We start from the raw sequence: 18,431 nt of genomic DNA on the forward strand, positions 1-18,431 counted from the left end.
ACCAAAACAGCTGCTTCAGATTTTTTTAGCACTTGTGTTTAAAACCTTCTAAAAACAGTCATACATTTTAACACATTGTTGAGGCTCAAACAAGAAGATGGTGCCAGCAACTCCAAGGTCATGGGTTTGATTTCTGGGAAATGCATGAACTGATCAAAAGTATCCACCTTATTCTTCACATAAAAATGGGTGCGCCTGTTTGTAAAATTTATGGGTCTTGTTTCCGGTCTAATTTGCTTCCAGCTATTTTAAGCTGTACAAAACCGCTCGTTTTGGTGCTTGATATTGCACAATTATGTGTCTTAACATATTATTTTAGTGTATTATTTTGATTATGAACACACTGGTTTGTGATGCAAAAAGTTTTACTGTTTACTGCACATTGTTATTCTTTTCGTTATTTCCCTATAGCGGCTAATGAACCGGATGTCTCGCCCATAGACTTACTTCCACATAAGGTGGATACTTTAATTGCAATGTCAATGTCACTAACTAAGAATTGCATCATTTAAAATTTGAAGCTGTTGTAAAATAGGTGATAAAAACAGGCGTGATGGTGTGAACGCACATCGGTTGAATTCTAAATTAAGGCAGCATGTTATGATATTGTATGCCAGCTTTAAGCAACCTACAATTACACAGTATTCACAACTTGTGTATTAAACATGAAATAACTAAAATCAAGTTGTCTATGCTGGAAGCACCCATTTTATATGTATAAACATAATAGCAGAATGTCTTCTGGTTGGCATATCTAAAATCACACAGTAATAAGCGTTCTGGCTTTTGTATGTGTGTCTTACACAAGACGCTGAGGGGCTGCTCTGTCCTCTTGTCTCCATTGGCAATGGACGGGTGATCCACCGCACAAGCGATGAGAGCATTGTTATCATTTCTGGTGACAGTGAGGGTGAGCTCGCTGGTTACTGTGTAGGTCGGTTCATCAGGGTTGGACTCCACAACATCAGGACGCCCTACACACGCACAAACACAAAGTGAACACTGTAATTACTGAACGACAACAGTTTGGGTTCAGAGCAGAATTCTGACCTGACTGCGTGTGTGTTTGTACCTTGTATCTCCTCTTGATCGCGGTACCAGTGTAGTTTAGCAGGAGGTTTGCTGCCTGAACTCGTGCAGGTGAGAGTAACCTTGCCACCCTCCTCAACAGCATCATCAAAACCTGTTATCACCGGCTTACCTGGAACACCTGTGAGAGAGAAACAGATGTAAAACGAAAAACATAACATTTTGAATTGCAATTTAAGGGAAATAAGCGCATCGCTGTCTAGAGTTCTGCTCCCTAAGTAGCGTCTTACTATCAGCAACTAGCTACTTGTTAGTAGGCCTGCACGGAATTTGCACCGAATTAAATCTGCTCTGTAGACTTCTGCAGAATTCAAACGTCCATCATCCACACCCCCCGCCCCTCGCATGTTCTTTTATATAATAATTTGGCAAATTGTATGTTTTTAGCTGCCAAAAAGAGTACAGTACTTTCGGCTCCGTTTAACACATTTTACCGTATTTAAATCAATTATGCAGATTTTCCCCAAAAACCGGTACAGAAAATGTGGAGAAGTGTGCAGGTTCCGCGTGGGCCTGGTCACATCAAACATGCTTACCAGGAGCGGCTGGTGCTTTTCAAAAGAGGTGAAGCACAGATGTCAGTTATCAACGACAAAATGTGTAACTGGATATTTTATGATTTTGGTGTGCAACATTGCTCCCAAAATCAGCTGCTAGCAAAAATCACAAGAAAGTGCACTGCAAAATTATGTCAAGAAAGCATTGAGTTGTCCTCTTGAGCTACATGCAAAAATACATGACCATCATGACCAGTGTTGGAGAGAAACTAGTTACACGTAACAAAGTTACGTAATTTAATTACAAAATAAATGTAACTGTAATCTGTTACAGTTACCGAGAAAAATGTGTAATTAAATTACAGTTTACAAAGGGGATTACATTTGAATATTTTCACACAGACACACATACAGATTTAGCTGATTTCTTTCCCTAATTGCTCTAAAATATAAGACACCAATGTTTCAGGAGTTTAGGACACAGAACACATGCTTATTAGATAACTGTTTTATTTACTATTTGGGTTTATGTGTATGCTTTATTTTTCTAAGATTGACTGTTTTTTCAAGGCATTGTTAGATGCCAATGTTTCCCATCATAGCTATGCAAAGATTTGATTTCAATGTTATGATTTTAAATCAGCATTTAATCTTAGAACGATCTCACAGTAAAAAAGAGGTGCTAAAGTCTGATTTTGTGGTGGCTTAATCTTCAAGTGATGAAGGATTTTGAAAGTCTGACAGTAATCAGTGTTGAGCACTACTGTAAAGTTAACCCTGTCTGGTTTAAATGTTTGAAAATGAATAACAGTTGAAAACATTCATTAGAAAAGGTAATCAAATGTAATCAGCTACTTTAATAAAGTAATTGAAATAGTTACACTCTTTATTATATTTTAAATAGGGTAACTTGTCATCTGTAACCTATTACATTTCCAGAGTAACCTTTCCAACTCTGAGCATGACCAGTGTAGTCTGACTGATTTTTATTTACATTAATCATTCAAAAGAAAAAAAAAACATTTTTTTCATTTCAACCAATAACTCAGGAGTTATTGGTTTGAATCAGGCTAACAAATTTTTCACTATATGAACTCACTGATAGATAGATAGATAGATAGATAGATAGATAGACAGATTTTTCAAAAAGAAAAGATTGTTTAAAAATGGCAATGTTAAATAGCAAGATTCTAAACTTATTTAAATATTTTACAACAGCAACTATGTCTGTCTTCCGGCTGTGTTTGATTGAATGTTTTAATTTTCTAATGGTGTCAGATGCCATCACCATTTCAATGATTGAACATTTGTGGCTAAAACACCACTTTGAGAGCTCTCATAAACATCTAATAGAAAAAGCCTTGCTTTCAGATTGCACAAAATATATTAATTGAAAGGCCATTAAACAAACTGATTTTTTCTCAAGCTAAAGGCACCCATGATCGTTGACTTTCAGTGAAATACAAGAAGAAGAATGAGGAATACGCTAAATATAGGGTTATTTCAGGATGACTGGGCCATTTTTTCACCAGTCATCTTAATGGCTTAGTGTCCCAATTGACCCAAATTCACCCTATATCAATTTCCACTGATTCCTAATACTCTGACTCAAAATGCAAACTCACACATACATACCCAGTACAGTAACTGTGGCTCGTGCAGTCCGTACAGGCATGGTGAAAATTGAACAGGTGTACTCTCCATCATCTGACAGCTGAACGTCGGCAATGGTGATTATCAGCTCTGTGGCCGTGGACTTTACCAACTGGATACGGTTATCTCTCAGTGCTGAAAAAGACAGAGCAGATAAGAATAACACATACACTACATAAGTGTCATATACTACAATTTTTAGCATTTTATTTCCCCCTCTGAAGTCCACTGATAACCATAGTCAAGGTGTCTGGCAACGAAACCATTGTGATTTAGATTTATGTGATTACTTTCCACCATCTCTCCAACTCTTCCATTTTTTTTTTTTTTTTTGCTGTATCAGGCTTGTTTTTTTGTAGTTAAAAAACAGAAGAAATCTTATGTGTACAAACCTGATTCACACTACGTTCTTTTGAAATCTAGTTAAAGTATGATTTTTTAATAGTCTAAAAGGTCACTAATTTTCGCTTATTCTTTCCTCATCTAGCAAACCTTGTGACCGTCACTATCTCACAAATAGTGAACCAAGTATAAAAGGTCAGATCAGATTTTAAAGCAGTTTTTTGTCTGTTATTTAGAATCGAGTATTGCACATCATATAGAGTGTGCAATATCGTCTGAATACATTCATTTTCGCTTACTCTTTCCTCATCTAACAACCCATGTGACGTTCACTATGTCGTGAATAGTGAGCGAGTCAGCAGTTTTGGACCCAGTATGCATGAATGCATAAAATGCCTCTGTTCTCTTACAGATCTTGTGAGTTCAGCACCACAGCGGGATGACAGACATGAGTAAAGGCAAAGTTTTCAGTTTTCTGTGCTCTCTTTCCAGTGACAGCTACTCTCCGTTGTTGTATGAGAAAGTCTCTTGGCATCGTGCTGATTCTGACATTATTACTATAGCAACCCATGTAAATACACTGAATATTGACTACACAGATTTCTCCAGAAAAATGACAGTGAAGACAAGACAGTCAGTCCTCAGATTAGGTTTGTGTGCAACGAAGCCTTGGAAACTACCAAGATGCACATTAAGGAATTCTATATGTAAAAGACCTCTGTTCTGATAGGCCAAAAACTGTTGTGGATTATCAGAGCAAGTCAAGCGTTGAAAATGTTTACCTCAAATATAAAAACAATTGCATTAAAGAATAAGAATTTAAATAATTTAAAAAGAATTAAAAAGTAAAGCATGTCTGTATGCTTTAAGGTCATCCATATGCTAATGCACAGGAAAACCTGTTTGAAAAGTTATTATTTTTGCTAATGGTGCAAAAATTACACACTTCACCTTTGAACAAAAGGAGAACTGTCTAACACAGATTTACAGTAAATGTGTGTGTGCTTCATGGTTTATCAGTAAGTGAAGGGCACTTAATTTGTCTTCATCAGCTGCTGTTCCTCTGTCCTCCATCCTGCTCTTTCATGCACACACTCCTCCTTTGTCATTCCTCCCTTTATCTTTTTTCGCTCATCCACCCATCCATCGTTTCTCCACACTAATCTGTTCATCTCTTCTCACTAGTGCGTATGTGTGCGTCTCCTGTTCTCCTTTTAGTGTGCTCTCTCTCTTTTCTACAGTAGTGTTTTAGCTGGATTTATACTTAAAGAAATAGGGTAAGAAAAATTCTTCATTAGAATTTTTTTTATCCACATTAAAAAGTCACTTTAAAATATACATTTATGTAGCTTTAAGGGTGTTTTTTGTGAAAACAAGAAGAAAAAAAAGATTAAAAAAGTGATTTTTTTTAAAGTCCATCTGTGAGACTGTATTTCTCTCCACCTTTCTTTTAACACTCCTTCCTTCTCGTTCAATAGACTGTTTTCTATTTCTGCTTCTTCATGGTGCTCTCTTGTCGCCTTCTTTTGTTTTCCTCTTTAATCAGGTCACCCCTCTATTCTCTCTCTGTCTTTCTCTCTCCATCACCTCACTTTTTGTTATCACAGAGCCACCTGTTTGTTTTTAGGGTGATATTAATGTTTTAGGAAGGTGTCTCACGCATTGTTTTTGTGTTTGGCGTTGAGGGACTGAGAGCTCTGTAGAAATCTCTAAGGAAGGGTCCAACGAAAATCAATTTCCTGTTCAGGCCAAAATGGTGAGAGTAATTGCAATAACAGACCACATTTTAAAAGCGATTGAGTAAAAGAGAGGTCATGAAATGTCCATTTGTTAAAATCAATGTGAATTGCCATTTACAACCAGTTTTTATCTGTAATTTGATACTTTTTGTGGGAAACGGATATTCTACTAAATAAATAAATAAATGTAAAAATACTCGAATGATTAAAATTGTATGACGAGACTTTGTTTTATCTTCAGGTATTGAATGGATCGTGAAAAGAGAGAGTTACTAAACATAATGTAGCCAGACCAAATGAATGTTTGCTAAGACAATGCCTAAATAAAATTATGTGAATCAGATCTGAAAGTTATGGCAGATGGAAATATATTCAACAACTAAGTACTTTTTGGTGCTTTTTTGCCATTTTTGGAGTTCTTAGGGTCCCCTTTCACTTACATTATATGGGAAAAGTGCAGCCAGGACATTATGCAAAACATCTGTTTTTGCATTCCACAAAAGAAAGAAAGTCATACAGGTTTGGAGCAACATAAGGATGAGTAAATAATGGCAGCTCACCTCTCTTTTCTCCAAAGTACAGGGTCTGCTGAGCCGTGTTGGACCACTGGAGAGAGGAGTTATCATTTTCCTTCACACTGCAGGTCAGGGTCACCACCCCACCCACTGCCACCGTCTCATCTTGGGTCACTGGCTGGAAGGGGTCATCATCTGAGCAACAAGACAGAGATAAATGAGAAGATATTAGAGTCAAAAAGACAAAAAAAAAAAAAAAAACATCATAAAATGAGCTATAGTTAGAGGCAGGAGGAGACTGAGAAAATGAGAGTGAGACTTAGGTGAAAATTAGATGCTTCGTCCCCATCATCATGATCTTTGAGTGCAGTGCTGCGTATTTCTTGCAGAAAAAAGAAAAGAAAATGGCATCGTTAACGTTGCCTGCACCTCATGCTGTGAAAATCGCCAGAGAAGGAAACAGAAGACCAGGAAGTGCAAGAAAAGAGAGAGGAAGAAAACTAAACAGGTATGATAATTAAAACGTTGACTGATGTCTCCAGAATAGAAAACGTGTAATTAGTCGTGCTTGCTCATATATGTGCTTATATATGGAATAAGAGAAAACCTAAGTATTAAATTTCAATATGTAAATTATCCTGCACCATTTTCGATGCATGCATGAATAATACATTAAATCACGCATCCTGTGCTATTACTTTTTTTGCTATCACACAATTCAGTGATCTGAAGTGTGGTTCTCACCTGGTGAAAAAAATAAATACTTAAGGAGTGAACAATCCAGGTCAAATTGTAATATCAGATTGAAACTTGGGGGTGGGTCCTCTCAAAGGACCCAGAAAAGCCTAGCAGCTGCATAGCAACACCCTGGCAACCACCAGAAATACTGAGTAAAAGAGAGGTTATGAAATGTCTGTTTGTCAAAGTCAACTACAACTAGTACATCTGTGCAACTTTTCAAATTTTGGATGGATACAAGACCTACAACAAGTAGGTCAACTACACTTTAATCAAAACATGATATGGACTAGTGTCTGTGCATATTAAGCCGCAAAAATACTATTTATATATGAATCCTGCATGTTCTGTGCATTTCTATTAGAAAGAATGGATTTTACTTAATGTAATAACAGTACTACTACTATTAATAAAAGTATTATTAAAACATTATTTTTAAAGGAATATTTACCAGAAAAATTACTAACCAGAATTTATTTAGCAGAAAAAAATTAAATACACAACACAGTATTTCTGAGAAAAAAAAGAAATAAATAAAATAATAAATTATTAGTTTATCAAATCAATTAATTAGATATGTTTTTGATTATTAATATTTAATGAAGCAATTAAAATGGAATCCAGAAAATTAATGGAAAACAGAATTTGGTAAAAATAACACTGAATTTAAGAAAAAAATAAAACATTTTATAGGGCCTTAAACTTTTAATACATTTCTGATTAATATTGTAAGTTTCATGATTTCAATTAATTAGACATGAATGACATTTAATTTAACCATTAAAACAGAGTCTAGAAAAATTAAAATGGAAAAAAATGCAAATAAATCGGATTTCATAGGTCCCTATAGCAACCACCCAGAACACCCTAGCAACTACATAAAAACACCTGACAACCATCCAGAAAACCCTGGAAACCACAGAGAATATTCTAGCATCATAATAAGTTTTGCGCAGGTAAGGACTACTTACTTTTTTTTATTGGTTGCTTAGTGTTTATGAGATTGAGGTTTGATCCAACACATGTACTGTAGAGCCCTTCAGGTATCTAAAAGATGACAACTTAACTCATTCTATTGGAAATGTGTCCTTGTAAGTGTGTGTATAAAGGCCAGATGTAATGCCAATGTGAGTCTAGCTGTATGATAATTCCGCCCTGGGCGGCCCATGCTCCACTTTACCCAATAATTACCACTTAGGTTATAATCGATGACCTTTTTAATGCTGACCAGTGCTGAATGAACTCTAGGCGAAGCGCTGTCTGAATGTTAGGCTAATGGCAGCTTGAAAGGAGCGCTAATGTTTAGTGAATGCTGGGCAAATGCTGGCTTGGCATTGGCCAAGCTCTGGACTCAAAGAGATTAAACACGGGGCAAAACTTGGCTGAATGTTGGGCGTATGCTGGCTGAATGACGGGGCAAATATTGCTAATTGCAAGGCTAACATTGGCTGAGTGCTGAGTTAAACTTGGCCCGACGCTGATATCGCACTAGCCTAATGATGCTCGCTTTTGGTCAATCTCAATCTTGGATTGATTCAGGCTAAATGCTGGCTTAATTCTAGCCTGATGTTTTGCTAGCACTGGGGATTAACCTACTGAATCGCAGGCCAAATGCCGGCTTTCCACGGGCAAATATGTGGGACAAACGCAGGTGCGCCGGGCAGGCGTGAAGCCGGGCTGAACTCAGCCTGATTAGCTTAAAAGGCTTTAACGAGACGCTGCATTTAAAAATAGAGCTTGAGCAGAAGGGATGAGAAAAGAGTAAATCTCAGCATCTACATTACAGAACATCTGGCAATGTGTGTGTGCGAATATCCAAACCGACACAGTGGTAGAATTAGTGTTAGCTTTCTAAACCCAATGAACCTATGCCAACAGATAATAAGCTAAAATTAGCCTTTAGCTTTAGCGCACACGGTGCGGGCTACTTATCGGCAACCAATTAGAGCGGTGTTAGCAGTTAATAAGCGATTAGTGGGTCACACACACGCTCTCTGTGCAGTGGACAACTGCTGCAGGGGGCACTTACTGAGACTCTCAAAATGGCATCTGATCCATTTAACTGGTTATGTCAGGACACTGACTCAACTCTAATCACTGAGTGGATGGAGTGAAGTGGAAATGGGGAGAGAGAGAGAATATGGGTGAATTCAATTTCAAAGTGAACACCACTATGTCCTACTCACTCCAAAGGGCAGAGCACTTAAAGTGAGTAGTCTGAAGGGTGCAGGGCGTTAACCGTCTTATCTGTGCGTGATTGGAACACAGTACACAAATATATGTCACTGCCACTTTATTTTGAATCACAATGGTCCTCGATAACGTACGCAACAAAATTCATGGCATAGTTCGACTAAAATGAAAATTCTGCCATCATTTATCTATTTAACTTCATATTGTTCCAAATGTGCCAGGAACAAAACAAAAAAATTAGATCTTTACTAAATATTATTAAATTTAATAGATTTAATAAATGTAAATATATTTAATAGATATTTGATTTAATAAATATATAAAAAGACTCAGCCGTACCTTTTGCATTAGGAACCACATTTTACATTGAATCAACAGGTGTTCATCAAACAAAAGTTAAGAAAAATGTCTTTAAAAAGGCTTTCAACAACAAAATGATTGTTTAAAATCACCAAGAAATCAACTGACTATTCTTTTTTTTAATAGAATATTGCAGTGTTTATTATAAAATATTTATCCGTGTGCATAGTTTAAAAAAAAAATGAATGCGTCCTCTTTAATCAAAAACATTACTGTGCCCTCTCCCTCGCAACAGCATCTCTTCTCTGATGACTTGCGCGAAGGCAGGCCAACAATCCAGCAACCTGTCACTCACGTGAGATCGCATCAATTAGTGAACGACTATGATCCAATCAATCCCCGAAGGACAAAATCTAGCCCGCCCAACATTTTTCTTGTTCAAGGAGCTGTTTCACTCAGTTATATCACAGAACAGAAGAAAAGACAATGCCAATTTCTGTTTCATGCTTTTGGAATCAGCTAATAATTCAACGCACAAACCTAGCAGTGTGAATCTTTTAGGTCGATTTGATTCTTGATTAACAGGTTTTTGATTCAATTCAAAAGTCATTTTGAACTGATCTGCAAATTCGAAATGCTTCATTTTTAATTCAATTTGATTTGATTTAATCATTCATTTCACTTTTTTAAAATGCATTTATGCATTTCAGCTCAAACTGTGTTTATCCTCAATGCTAGTGAACCCTGTATTTAGCCTGGATTTTCAATTTATCTTGTTTCATCTTCCACAAAGTGACAGATAAATTTGTCCTAAAATTCCGCAGAGTTTGACTGGACAAACTGCTTTTGATGTAAACAACAAAAGACACGGAAAGTGCTTTCACGTTCCTCTGAGCAGCTGATAAGCCTGTTTATTTAGCCATGCACGATCATATGGTTAGTTAGAATTTATTATTCCCATTTAGCATTGTTCATCCTGCCGTCTGCAGCCCTGTGACCCATTTTTGTGACCCAAAGCGCTGCCTTAGAGTATTTACATACACACACACACACACACACACACACACACAGTTGAGTTAAAAACACCCAGACAGTGTCATTCTCAATCACATCTCGCTCTCGCTCGCTCTCTCTCTCTCTCTCTCTCTTTCTCTAGGTGTCTCTCGCTCACATACACAAATGTGTGAGGGTGTAGAAAGCACACAGCCTATATTTAAAGCAACATCGTTTACACCCTCCTCACATAGACGAGAGAGAGCAGAGAGGACGGCTGCTGAAAAGAGACAAAAGCGAAAGATTACAGATAAACAGATGAATACGGCGAAAGACTGACGAAGAAAGCCAAAAGGAGAGACAGAGAAAAATAAATGAGAGAGAGGGAGGGAGGGAGGGAGAAGATGAGTGTTTGTATGTGAGAGATAACACAGGTTGAAGTGTAATAAATACTGTCCAAAAACAGACAGTGAAAAATAACCCCTTCATCTCTCAATTTCCCTTTTCCTCCTTTCTCATCTCTCTCCATCTGTGCTTCACTTCTTTCTTTTTCCTCCTCCTTCCATCTGTCTCTCTCTGTCTCTCCATATTTTCCCTCTGGTATTCTCTCACCTCTACGCCCTCTCCTCCGTCTCTCTGCCTCCGTTACGGTCTCTCTGTTTCCTCCACTGCATATGTAGATGTCTATTTTGCAGCCTGATTAACGTTTGATTGGCACTAAACATCCTGTTGGTTCCTCTCTGATGTCCAGCTTTGTGTGTGTGTGTGCACTTGTGTGCGCGTGTGTGTGTAGCAGCTGGACTAAGTGAAGTCCTTGTTGCTTTATTGATCGGTCAGACTGCACACATTTATATATTTGATGAAGATTTGTTTTGATCTTCTAACTGCTGGAGCATATTTGCTTAATCGTAGTCTGGCAATGTGTGTGTGGGACCAAATATTGGTTTATGGAGCTCAATGGAGATAGACTTCAACAGAATTAGAATTCTGTTTAAAATTCTGATAAAAATTAGCACGTCCTGATATTGCCGAGTTATATGTGTTCCTGGGTCAACATATTTTGTTGACCCTGGAACAACATTTTAATCCAAAAATACAATCTTAACCATATTCTTACACCTAAACCTAACCTTACCCATGAGTAATCCCTAAAATCAGAGGAACTGATAGATGAATTACACTGATGTACACGCACCAAACACTGATTGTAATCCTAAACTTCACAACAATTATAAACTGGTTCTTGAAATCTGATTGGTGGTTCACAATGTTGTTCCAGGGTCAACAAAGATGTTGACCCAGGAACACGTTGCACTTGGCAATATCAGGTTATGCTAAAAATTACATTAACTTATTCATTGTCAAAATTTTAGGTTATACTTTAAAGTAATATATAAGGAAAAGTGTATAATGTAAATGCATTTTACACTGCAAAATCATTTTCTTAACCAGCATTTTTTTTTTATTAAAAATTTAAGATATATTCTATTAGGTTAACTATCTTACAAAGTTTTTTTCAAGTAAATATGTCTTGTTTCACAGAGAAACAAAACAACTTGAAAACAAAACAAAACAAAAAGCTGTTTGTTTTTTATTTTGCAACACAAAGTACTCATGCTTTTATCTTGTGCAAAAATTGTTATTAAAAATTAAGGTTAAATATACAGTGTGTGTGTATATATATAGAGAGAGAGAGAGAGAGAGAGAGAGACGAACAGATGAAGAATTTTCACGTCACCTACCCACATGGCCAGTAAGACGTTTTTCAAAGAAATGAATTCATTCAACAAGGTAGGACACAGTAAATTAAACAAAAGTGACAGTGAAGACACTAATGTTGCAACAGGTTTCTATTTCAATTAAATACTGTTCTTTTGAACTTTTACTTATCAAAAAATGTATCACGGTTTCCACAAAAATATTAAGCAGCACAAACATTGATAATATCAGAAATGTTTCTGAAGCACCAAATCAGCATATTAGAATGATTTCTGAAGGATCGTATGACACTGAAAACTGGAGTAATGACGCTGAAAATTCAGCGCTGCCATTAGAGGGATTAATTTACATTTAAAAATAGATTCAATTAGAAAACAGTCATTTGTAAAACAGTAATAATATTTCACCCTATTACTGTTTTTAACTGTAATTGATCAAATAAATGCAGCCTTGGTGAGCAAAAGAAACTTTTAAAAACATTTTTAAAAATCTTATCGAATGTTGGCACCGATAGCCTCGTGGGCAGCGTGTCGACATGTAGCGCCGTTGCACTTCGGGCATCCTGTGTTCGAGTCCCGGCTCGCGGACCTTTCCCAATCCCGTCCCCCCTCTCTCTCTCCAACTTTGTTTCCTGTGTACCTACTGTCCTATCAAATAAAGCAAAAATGCCAAAAATAAATAAAAATAAAACGTATCGAATATCTTTTGAATGGTAGTTCACACACTCAAGTCAACACTTGTGTTTAGCTGTATGCAGTACATTAGTAGGTCATTGGGAGGGTTTGTCGACATGACCCTCTCCAACCCCCCACTCAATGCCAGCTGTTGCCCTATTACTGCCCCCAACCATTCACACACACACGCGCTGCTGCCCCATAACTGCCCCCCTGGGTGTGTACGCCCTTATCCTTATGTCATTCACCCTCCTTTTTCATCCTTTCCTCCTCTTTTTCCTTTTCAGTTTTGCTGACCACATTTCACATTAATAGATTTAATATTAATGATACTGGAACAACACTATTGTTACAACATCATTATTAAATTGAGTACACAAACAATTTTTTGCTTGCTTGAGTTGCAGGATCAAGCTAAAATCAAGTTCCCATTAAGATGCTATAGAAAATCTCTTAGAAAATATAATTCAATGTAAATATTTACATTATAGCTGTTATAACATACAAATCATCCATCACTCTACAGCAGATGAAGAATTCGTTAAACGACTGAAAACTCAAAATCATTTCTTGAAGGATTCATTCTCTCTCTCTTTTTTCTTCCTCTTTCCCGCTCTTTTTCACAGTTGTTGTTGGTAATGCCACCCTCCTCTCTCTGCCTGTCAAACATTGTTAGTTCACTATCTCACCCCCCAGAGAGAGAGACTGAGCAGGGGGCAAGAAGGGACAGAATGACCCAGAGAAAAAGAGAGAGGTGGAGAGAGAGAATGGCTAGGTCTCAAAACCTAGTAAGCTGCCTATCTAAACAACATTAGATATGCTTGATAGGTGGCTCACTAGATTCACTTTGAACAATCAAATGTGCATGTGATGCCCAAGCTCACTTTGTTTCAAACAGGATTATGATGGCAAAACAAAAATATTTTCTAGGTAAGCCGTTCACTTGCTGTTCTGTTCAGTATATTGAACTTGCCTATGATGGCCAAAAATGCTGTGTATAGGAAGGGCGCTCGTACATTCAAACATGCATTTTATGCCCCAAAACTAGACAGACAGACAGCTTAATAGGTTTGTTTTGAACATTCAATAATGCATTCAATGCTCAAAAATGTTGTCTAGATAGAGAACTCCATTCCATTAAAATGCTTGCATGTCCAGATTTTAAGGCCCTACTATGCTGTCTAAATTCTAACAAACAGTATAACACCCAAAAGTGGGCTCACTATTCTCATTACTGTAGGTTCGATTTAAACATTCACTCTATACATTTAAATATATGATGTCTGAAAATGCTGCCTACATAGGCAGCACAATAATTTCCATTGAATGTCCAAAATTTATAAGGCCCAAAAATGCTGTCAGCATTTAATTGGCAGCTCAATTAAATTAAAACATTCAAGCATGCACATGATGCACAAAATGCTGCCTAAATAAAAAGTAGCTTAAAGGGGTCATATGATGCGATTTCAAGTTTTCCTTTCTCTTTGGAGAGTTACCAGCTGATTGTGCATAGATAAGATCCCTGAAGTTGCAAAGACTAAAGTCTCAAAACCAAAGAGATATTCTTTATCAAAGTTAAGACTCTGCCACGCCCCCCTAAAATGGCTCATTCAAACACGCCCCCACATGTCTGCGTCACGATGTGGAAATATTTGCGTAACGCCACCCAAATGTTCACGCAAAGAAAGAAGGCGTGGTTTCAGTAACTGCAGTAGTGTTGATGCAGCTGTGTCAGAGAGACGCTGTGTGCTTCTATGTGAAAGCAAAAGCACTTTATTTGGCCTTGCGGAAGTAGATGCATTTAGGAATCATTAAGATTACTTAAAACAGAACAGCACAACCCAGATGTTATCACAACGCATTTTATGGATGAACATTTCGTGAACCTAGGAGAGGAGGTAATTCTGACTTTGATATGACAATCTGGCGCTTCTGAATCAGCGACTGTATGTATGTTTTGTTATTAGTTTAAGTATTTGCTATTAACTGTTCAAATGCGGAGTTTTGCGCATCATGTGTGTGTGTGTGTGTGTGAGTGACAGTGACATCACAGTGGAGTCAGCTGTCTTAATCGCAGCTTGTGTGCAAACACATACGAGCTTCATCACTGTGTCTGTCACGCGACTCTGTTCCCCTCTCGGGCTTGAACTGATGGTAAAACTAAGGACATTATTAACTGTCTTTACTTTTATTTTGAAAGCTGAAGCTCGCGATTATGGAAAGGGGTGTTCATTTCCGACGAGTGCTTGTGGTGTTCGGCCAATCACAATGCACTGTGCCAGTTGGCCAATCAGAACAGACTGCGCTTGTCAGATAGGAGGGACTTTGTAGAAAACGAATAGTTTGAGAGTTGAACATTAAAGCATGTCAACATATTCTGTTACACCAAATACACAAAATAATGATCTTTAAAAAAAGCATCATATGACCCCTTTAATTGTTTTTTGTTTGTTTTTTTTTTGTTTGTTTGTTTGATTGATTATACATACATTGCCTACAAATAGGGTAGACAGCTCACTAAGTTCAATTCAAATGAGTCTAGAATTTATAATTACCAAAAAGCTGTCTGCAGTACATTTAAACATAACAAAGGTGTTGTCTAGGTAGGGAGCTCACTAAATTAACATCAAACATTCAGACACGCCCAATGATGATGCTCAAAAGTGCAGTCTACGCCTATGATTTCCAAAACCGCTGTCAAGGCAGCACACTAGCTTTGAGACGCAGCCAATGAAAAAGAACACTTAGTGCTTTGGCAGGTATTGAGTGAATTGCAGCCAATAAAGCACTTTGAGAAATAAGAGGTCAATTACAAGGAGGAGGAGATATGAGATCTCTTTATCAAGCAAACAGACACACAGTGACCTCAGCCACCACAATGCCACCATAAACATACTCGAACCACTAACAAACACAGCAGTATAGACTCAACTTCCAGCACTTTCTCGCTCACTATCTCTCCATCTCTCTCTCGCTCATACGCACACCGACAGACGCCAGGAGCCTAGAAGAGACTTGTGATGGATAGAAGCAAAGAGAGGAGAGAACAGGGTCCTGAGGGAGAAAGAGAGATATAGAGACAGATAGAGGGAGTGACAGTGAGAGGTGAAAGAAAGGGTGGGGGGGGGGGTGAAGAAGATAAACCATAAATTAAATCATTTTAGAACAAAGGAAGAAGGTTGCTATGCAACCAGACAGGGGAGGTTACCAGGGGCAACCGCTATGACCTGAAGCTTGACCCTCAAGACGAAGCGACCTGAACCCACATACACGAAACACAAACTGCAATCTGTTTATTTGCTTTGTTTTCTTTCATTTTAAGGAAAAGACAGAATAGAGAAAAGATAAAGCAACACATCAAAATTAAGAAAGCATCAATGGGAGTTTGCAATGTATGGAGGCCCATTTTATATATGCTGTGAGTGTGAATGTTGTGTTTACTTAACTATACATCAGGGACAAAATTACCCACAGACGTTAAAGCTATAACTGACAGAACCTCCCGCTGGGGATGTCCTCAAAGGTAAGAATGAATAATAAATAATGTTGGTTTTAGTCTAAAATGCAAAATCGTTTCTTTAAGGGGAGGCGGGCTTCAAAATTAACACTCAGCAAGGATTAAATGTGAGTAAAAACGGGCCTTTACAAAAAGAAAAAATATATATTAAAAATTAATCCCTCACTGATGTAAGCAATGCTTTGGTTTGAGTAAGTGAAATCAATTAAAAACACATTATCTATTTGATAAGATATTTGTTGCATCTCCTGACAATATTAATATATAATTTCTTAATTTAATTATATATATTATTTTATTATTATGACTACTACTTCATTAATTATTCATATTTAATATTATATGAAATATTTAAGTTTTTCTTTATAATTATTATTTGTTATAATTATTATTATTGTATTTTATTGTATTTATTATTGTATCATATTGTATTCAATTATATAATACATATGTATATAATTTTAGAAATATTAATAATTTTATATGTATGCAGTATTGTTTCTATGTCAAAGTGACTCAACAAAACATAGTGCCAGACTTGGTGCCAGATTTGAATAATCTGATATTTTGGTTTGTGCCCATTAAGTTTCAAAAACACAATCTAATAAAATTAGATGAAGTCCCTTTTATTTTTAAAGCATTTAAGTCACAAGCTTATTAAAAACAGACATTATTGCATTATGTAATATATAAAACCTTTTGTAATTGAATTTCCAGCAAAAACAACTAGATTGTGATATATACCATTTCTGCAATGTAGTATTAGTCATACTGTGATATTAGATTGCATGCCACCCACACCAATCAGCATTAAATAAAACAACAGAAGTCTATAGTATGTCTTCATTTAGCTTGGTAATTGTGTTTGTGTGTGTGTGTGTGTGTGTGTGTGTGTGTGTGTGTGTGTGTGTGTGTGTGTGTTCCAAAGTTTGCTGGTGATAGAAAAGTTGTACGATGAGAAGAAACATCAATATACTCTCTCTTTTTTCAGTTAGAATCAGAGTTATTTTGTTCTCAGAGAACTGAAGTATGATGGGAATTATTTCGGACGGCAGCACAAAGACTCCCTCTGCTCTCAACCGAACACACACACACACAATAGACCAAAGTAGCGTTCACTGTAAGCAGCCCCTCTCTCATAATTACCACACACACACACACACACACACACACTTCATGTACGACTGCACGTACGTGTCAAAGTGGACAAAGACTCAAATGTAGGGTTCACAACAACACACACACACACACACTCTCATGCCACATAACAGCACACTTGCACAAACACACACTGCATTATTGGACAGTAGGGTTCCTTGTATTCATTCATAAATGAAAGCATTTACATACAGACAGAAATCACACACATACAGGACATAAACCTACACTCAGGCTAGTATGAAATATTCAGTGCGCTGCATTGTGCAAACCACACTTCACTGCGATCAGACTTTAAATGGAGGGATTCGCTGCTCTCCTCAGCAATACCTCTCTCTCTCTCATCCCTCCTTTTTAAACAGTTCTCTTCTGTTTCTCCCCTTCAGTTCTTCACTTTAGTCTTTTATGCTCTGTGCATGCAACTCGGCCTCTCTTGCTCTCTCTTTCCCTCAATTCTGTCACTATACATCCTTTCGTCTCCATGATCTCCCTCCCATTTCTCTCCTTCGTTCTTTCTCTCTCTCGTTCCCCAGAGTCTGACAGCAGGAGACTATTACACTCACAGACGGAATCTCTCTCCTCCAATTTCTCTCTGTCTGTCTGCCGTCTTCCCTCTCTCTCTCACTCGTTCTCCCTCCCGTGCATTCGCTGTCCTATTCCTTCCCACTCATTCTGCTCCATCCCTACTTCTCTTTCGCGCTGTCTTTTCCTGAGTGGATGTAATTGGTATCTATAGGACACTCCCTGAGAGAGAAAGAGAGACAGAACTGACATACACTGCAGAATGAAAAACAGACAGCACAATACACCAGAGCAAACACACCGCGCTACACCAGAGCAATCAGGACCAACACAACAGATCAGAGCCATCAACAACACAACACAACAGTGCAAACAAACACAGCGCAAACAACATCACGCCAGAGCAAACAAGTACAAAACAATACATGCAAGCGAACAAACAAACATGATACTCCATTAAAAAACAAACCAAAAAAAAACATAGTGAACAAGAATGGCACAACAGATTACAGAGATCAACAACACAACCGTGCAAACAAACACCCTGAAGTCTTGCCATGCTAAGCTGCTAATTTGTAATGCTAAAAATTATTTATTTATTTATTTTCTGGGAGTCCCCATAATGTCACAATTATTACATAACAACTAAGAAACTGTCAATAAATTAAAATAGACAACAACAACAAAACCTACAAACAGGTATCTATTGCTAAAATAACTTGACTACAAAAAGTGGCAAGAAATTATTAAACAGTATAATTTATATTTATATGATCATTTAT

General features: G+C 37.3%; 1 protein-coding gene across 1 annotated transcript in view; it reads right to left on the minus strand.

The window, feature by feature from the left end:
• The window catches only part of cadm3 (cell adhesion molecule 3), a 70,456-nt gene that overhangs the window by 26,753 nt on the left and 25,272 nt on the right, over positions 1-18,431 (minus strand). The window contains 4 exon segments of the mRNA XM_058761960.1: positions 804-974; positions 1,073-1,210; positions 3,222-3,374; positions 5,881-6,030. Of these exon segments, the coding sequence (XP_058617943.1) occupies positions 804-974; positions 1,073-1,210; positions 3,222-3,374; positions 5,881-6,030 (612 nt within the window).

Source organism: Onychostoma macrolepis, chromosome 02, assembly GCF_012432095.1.
Source record: "Onychostoma macrolepis isolate SWU-2019 chromosome 02, ASM1243209v1, whole genome shotgun sequence".
NCBI lineage: Eukaryota > Metazoa > Chordata > Actinopteri > Cypriniformes > Cyprinidae > Onychostoma > Onychostoma macrolepis.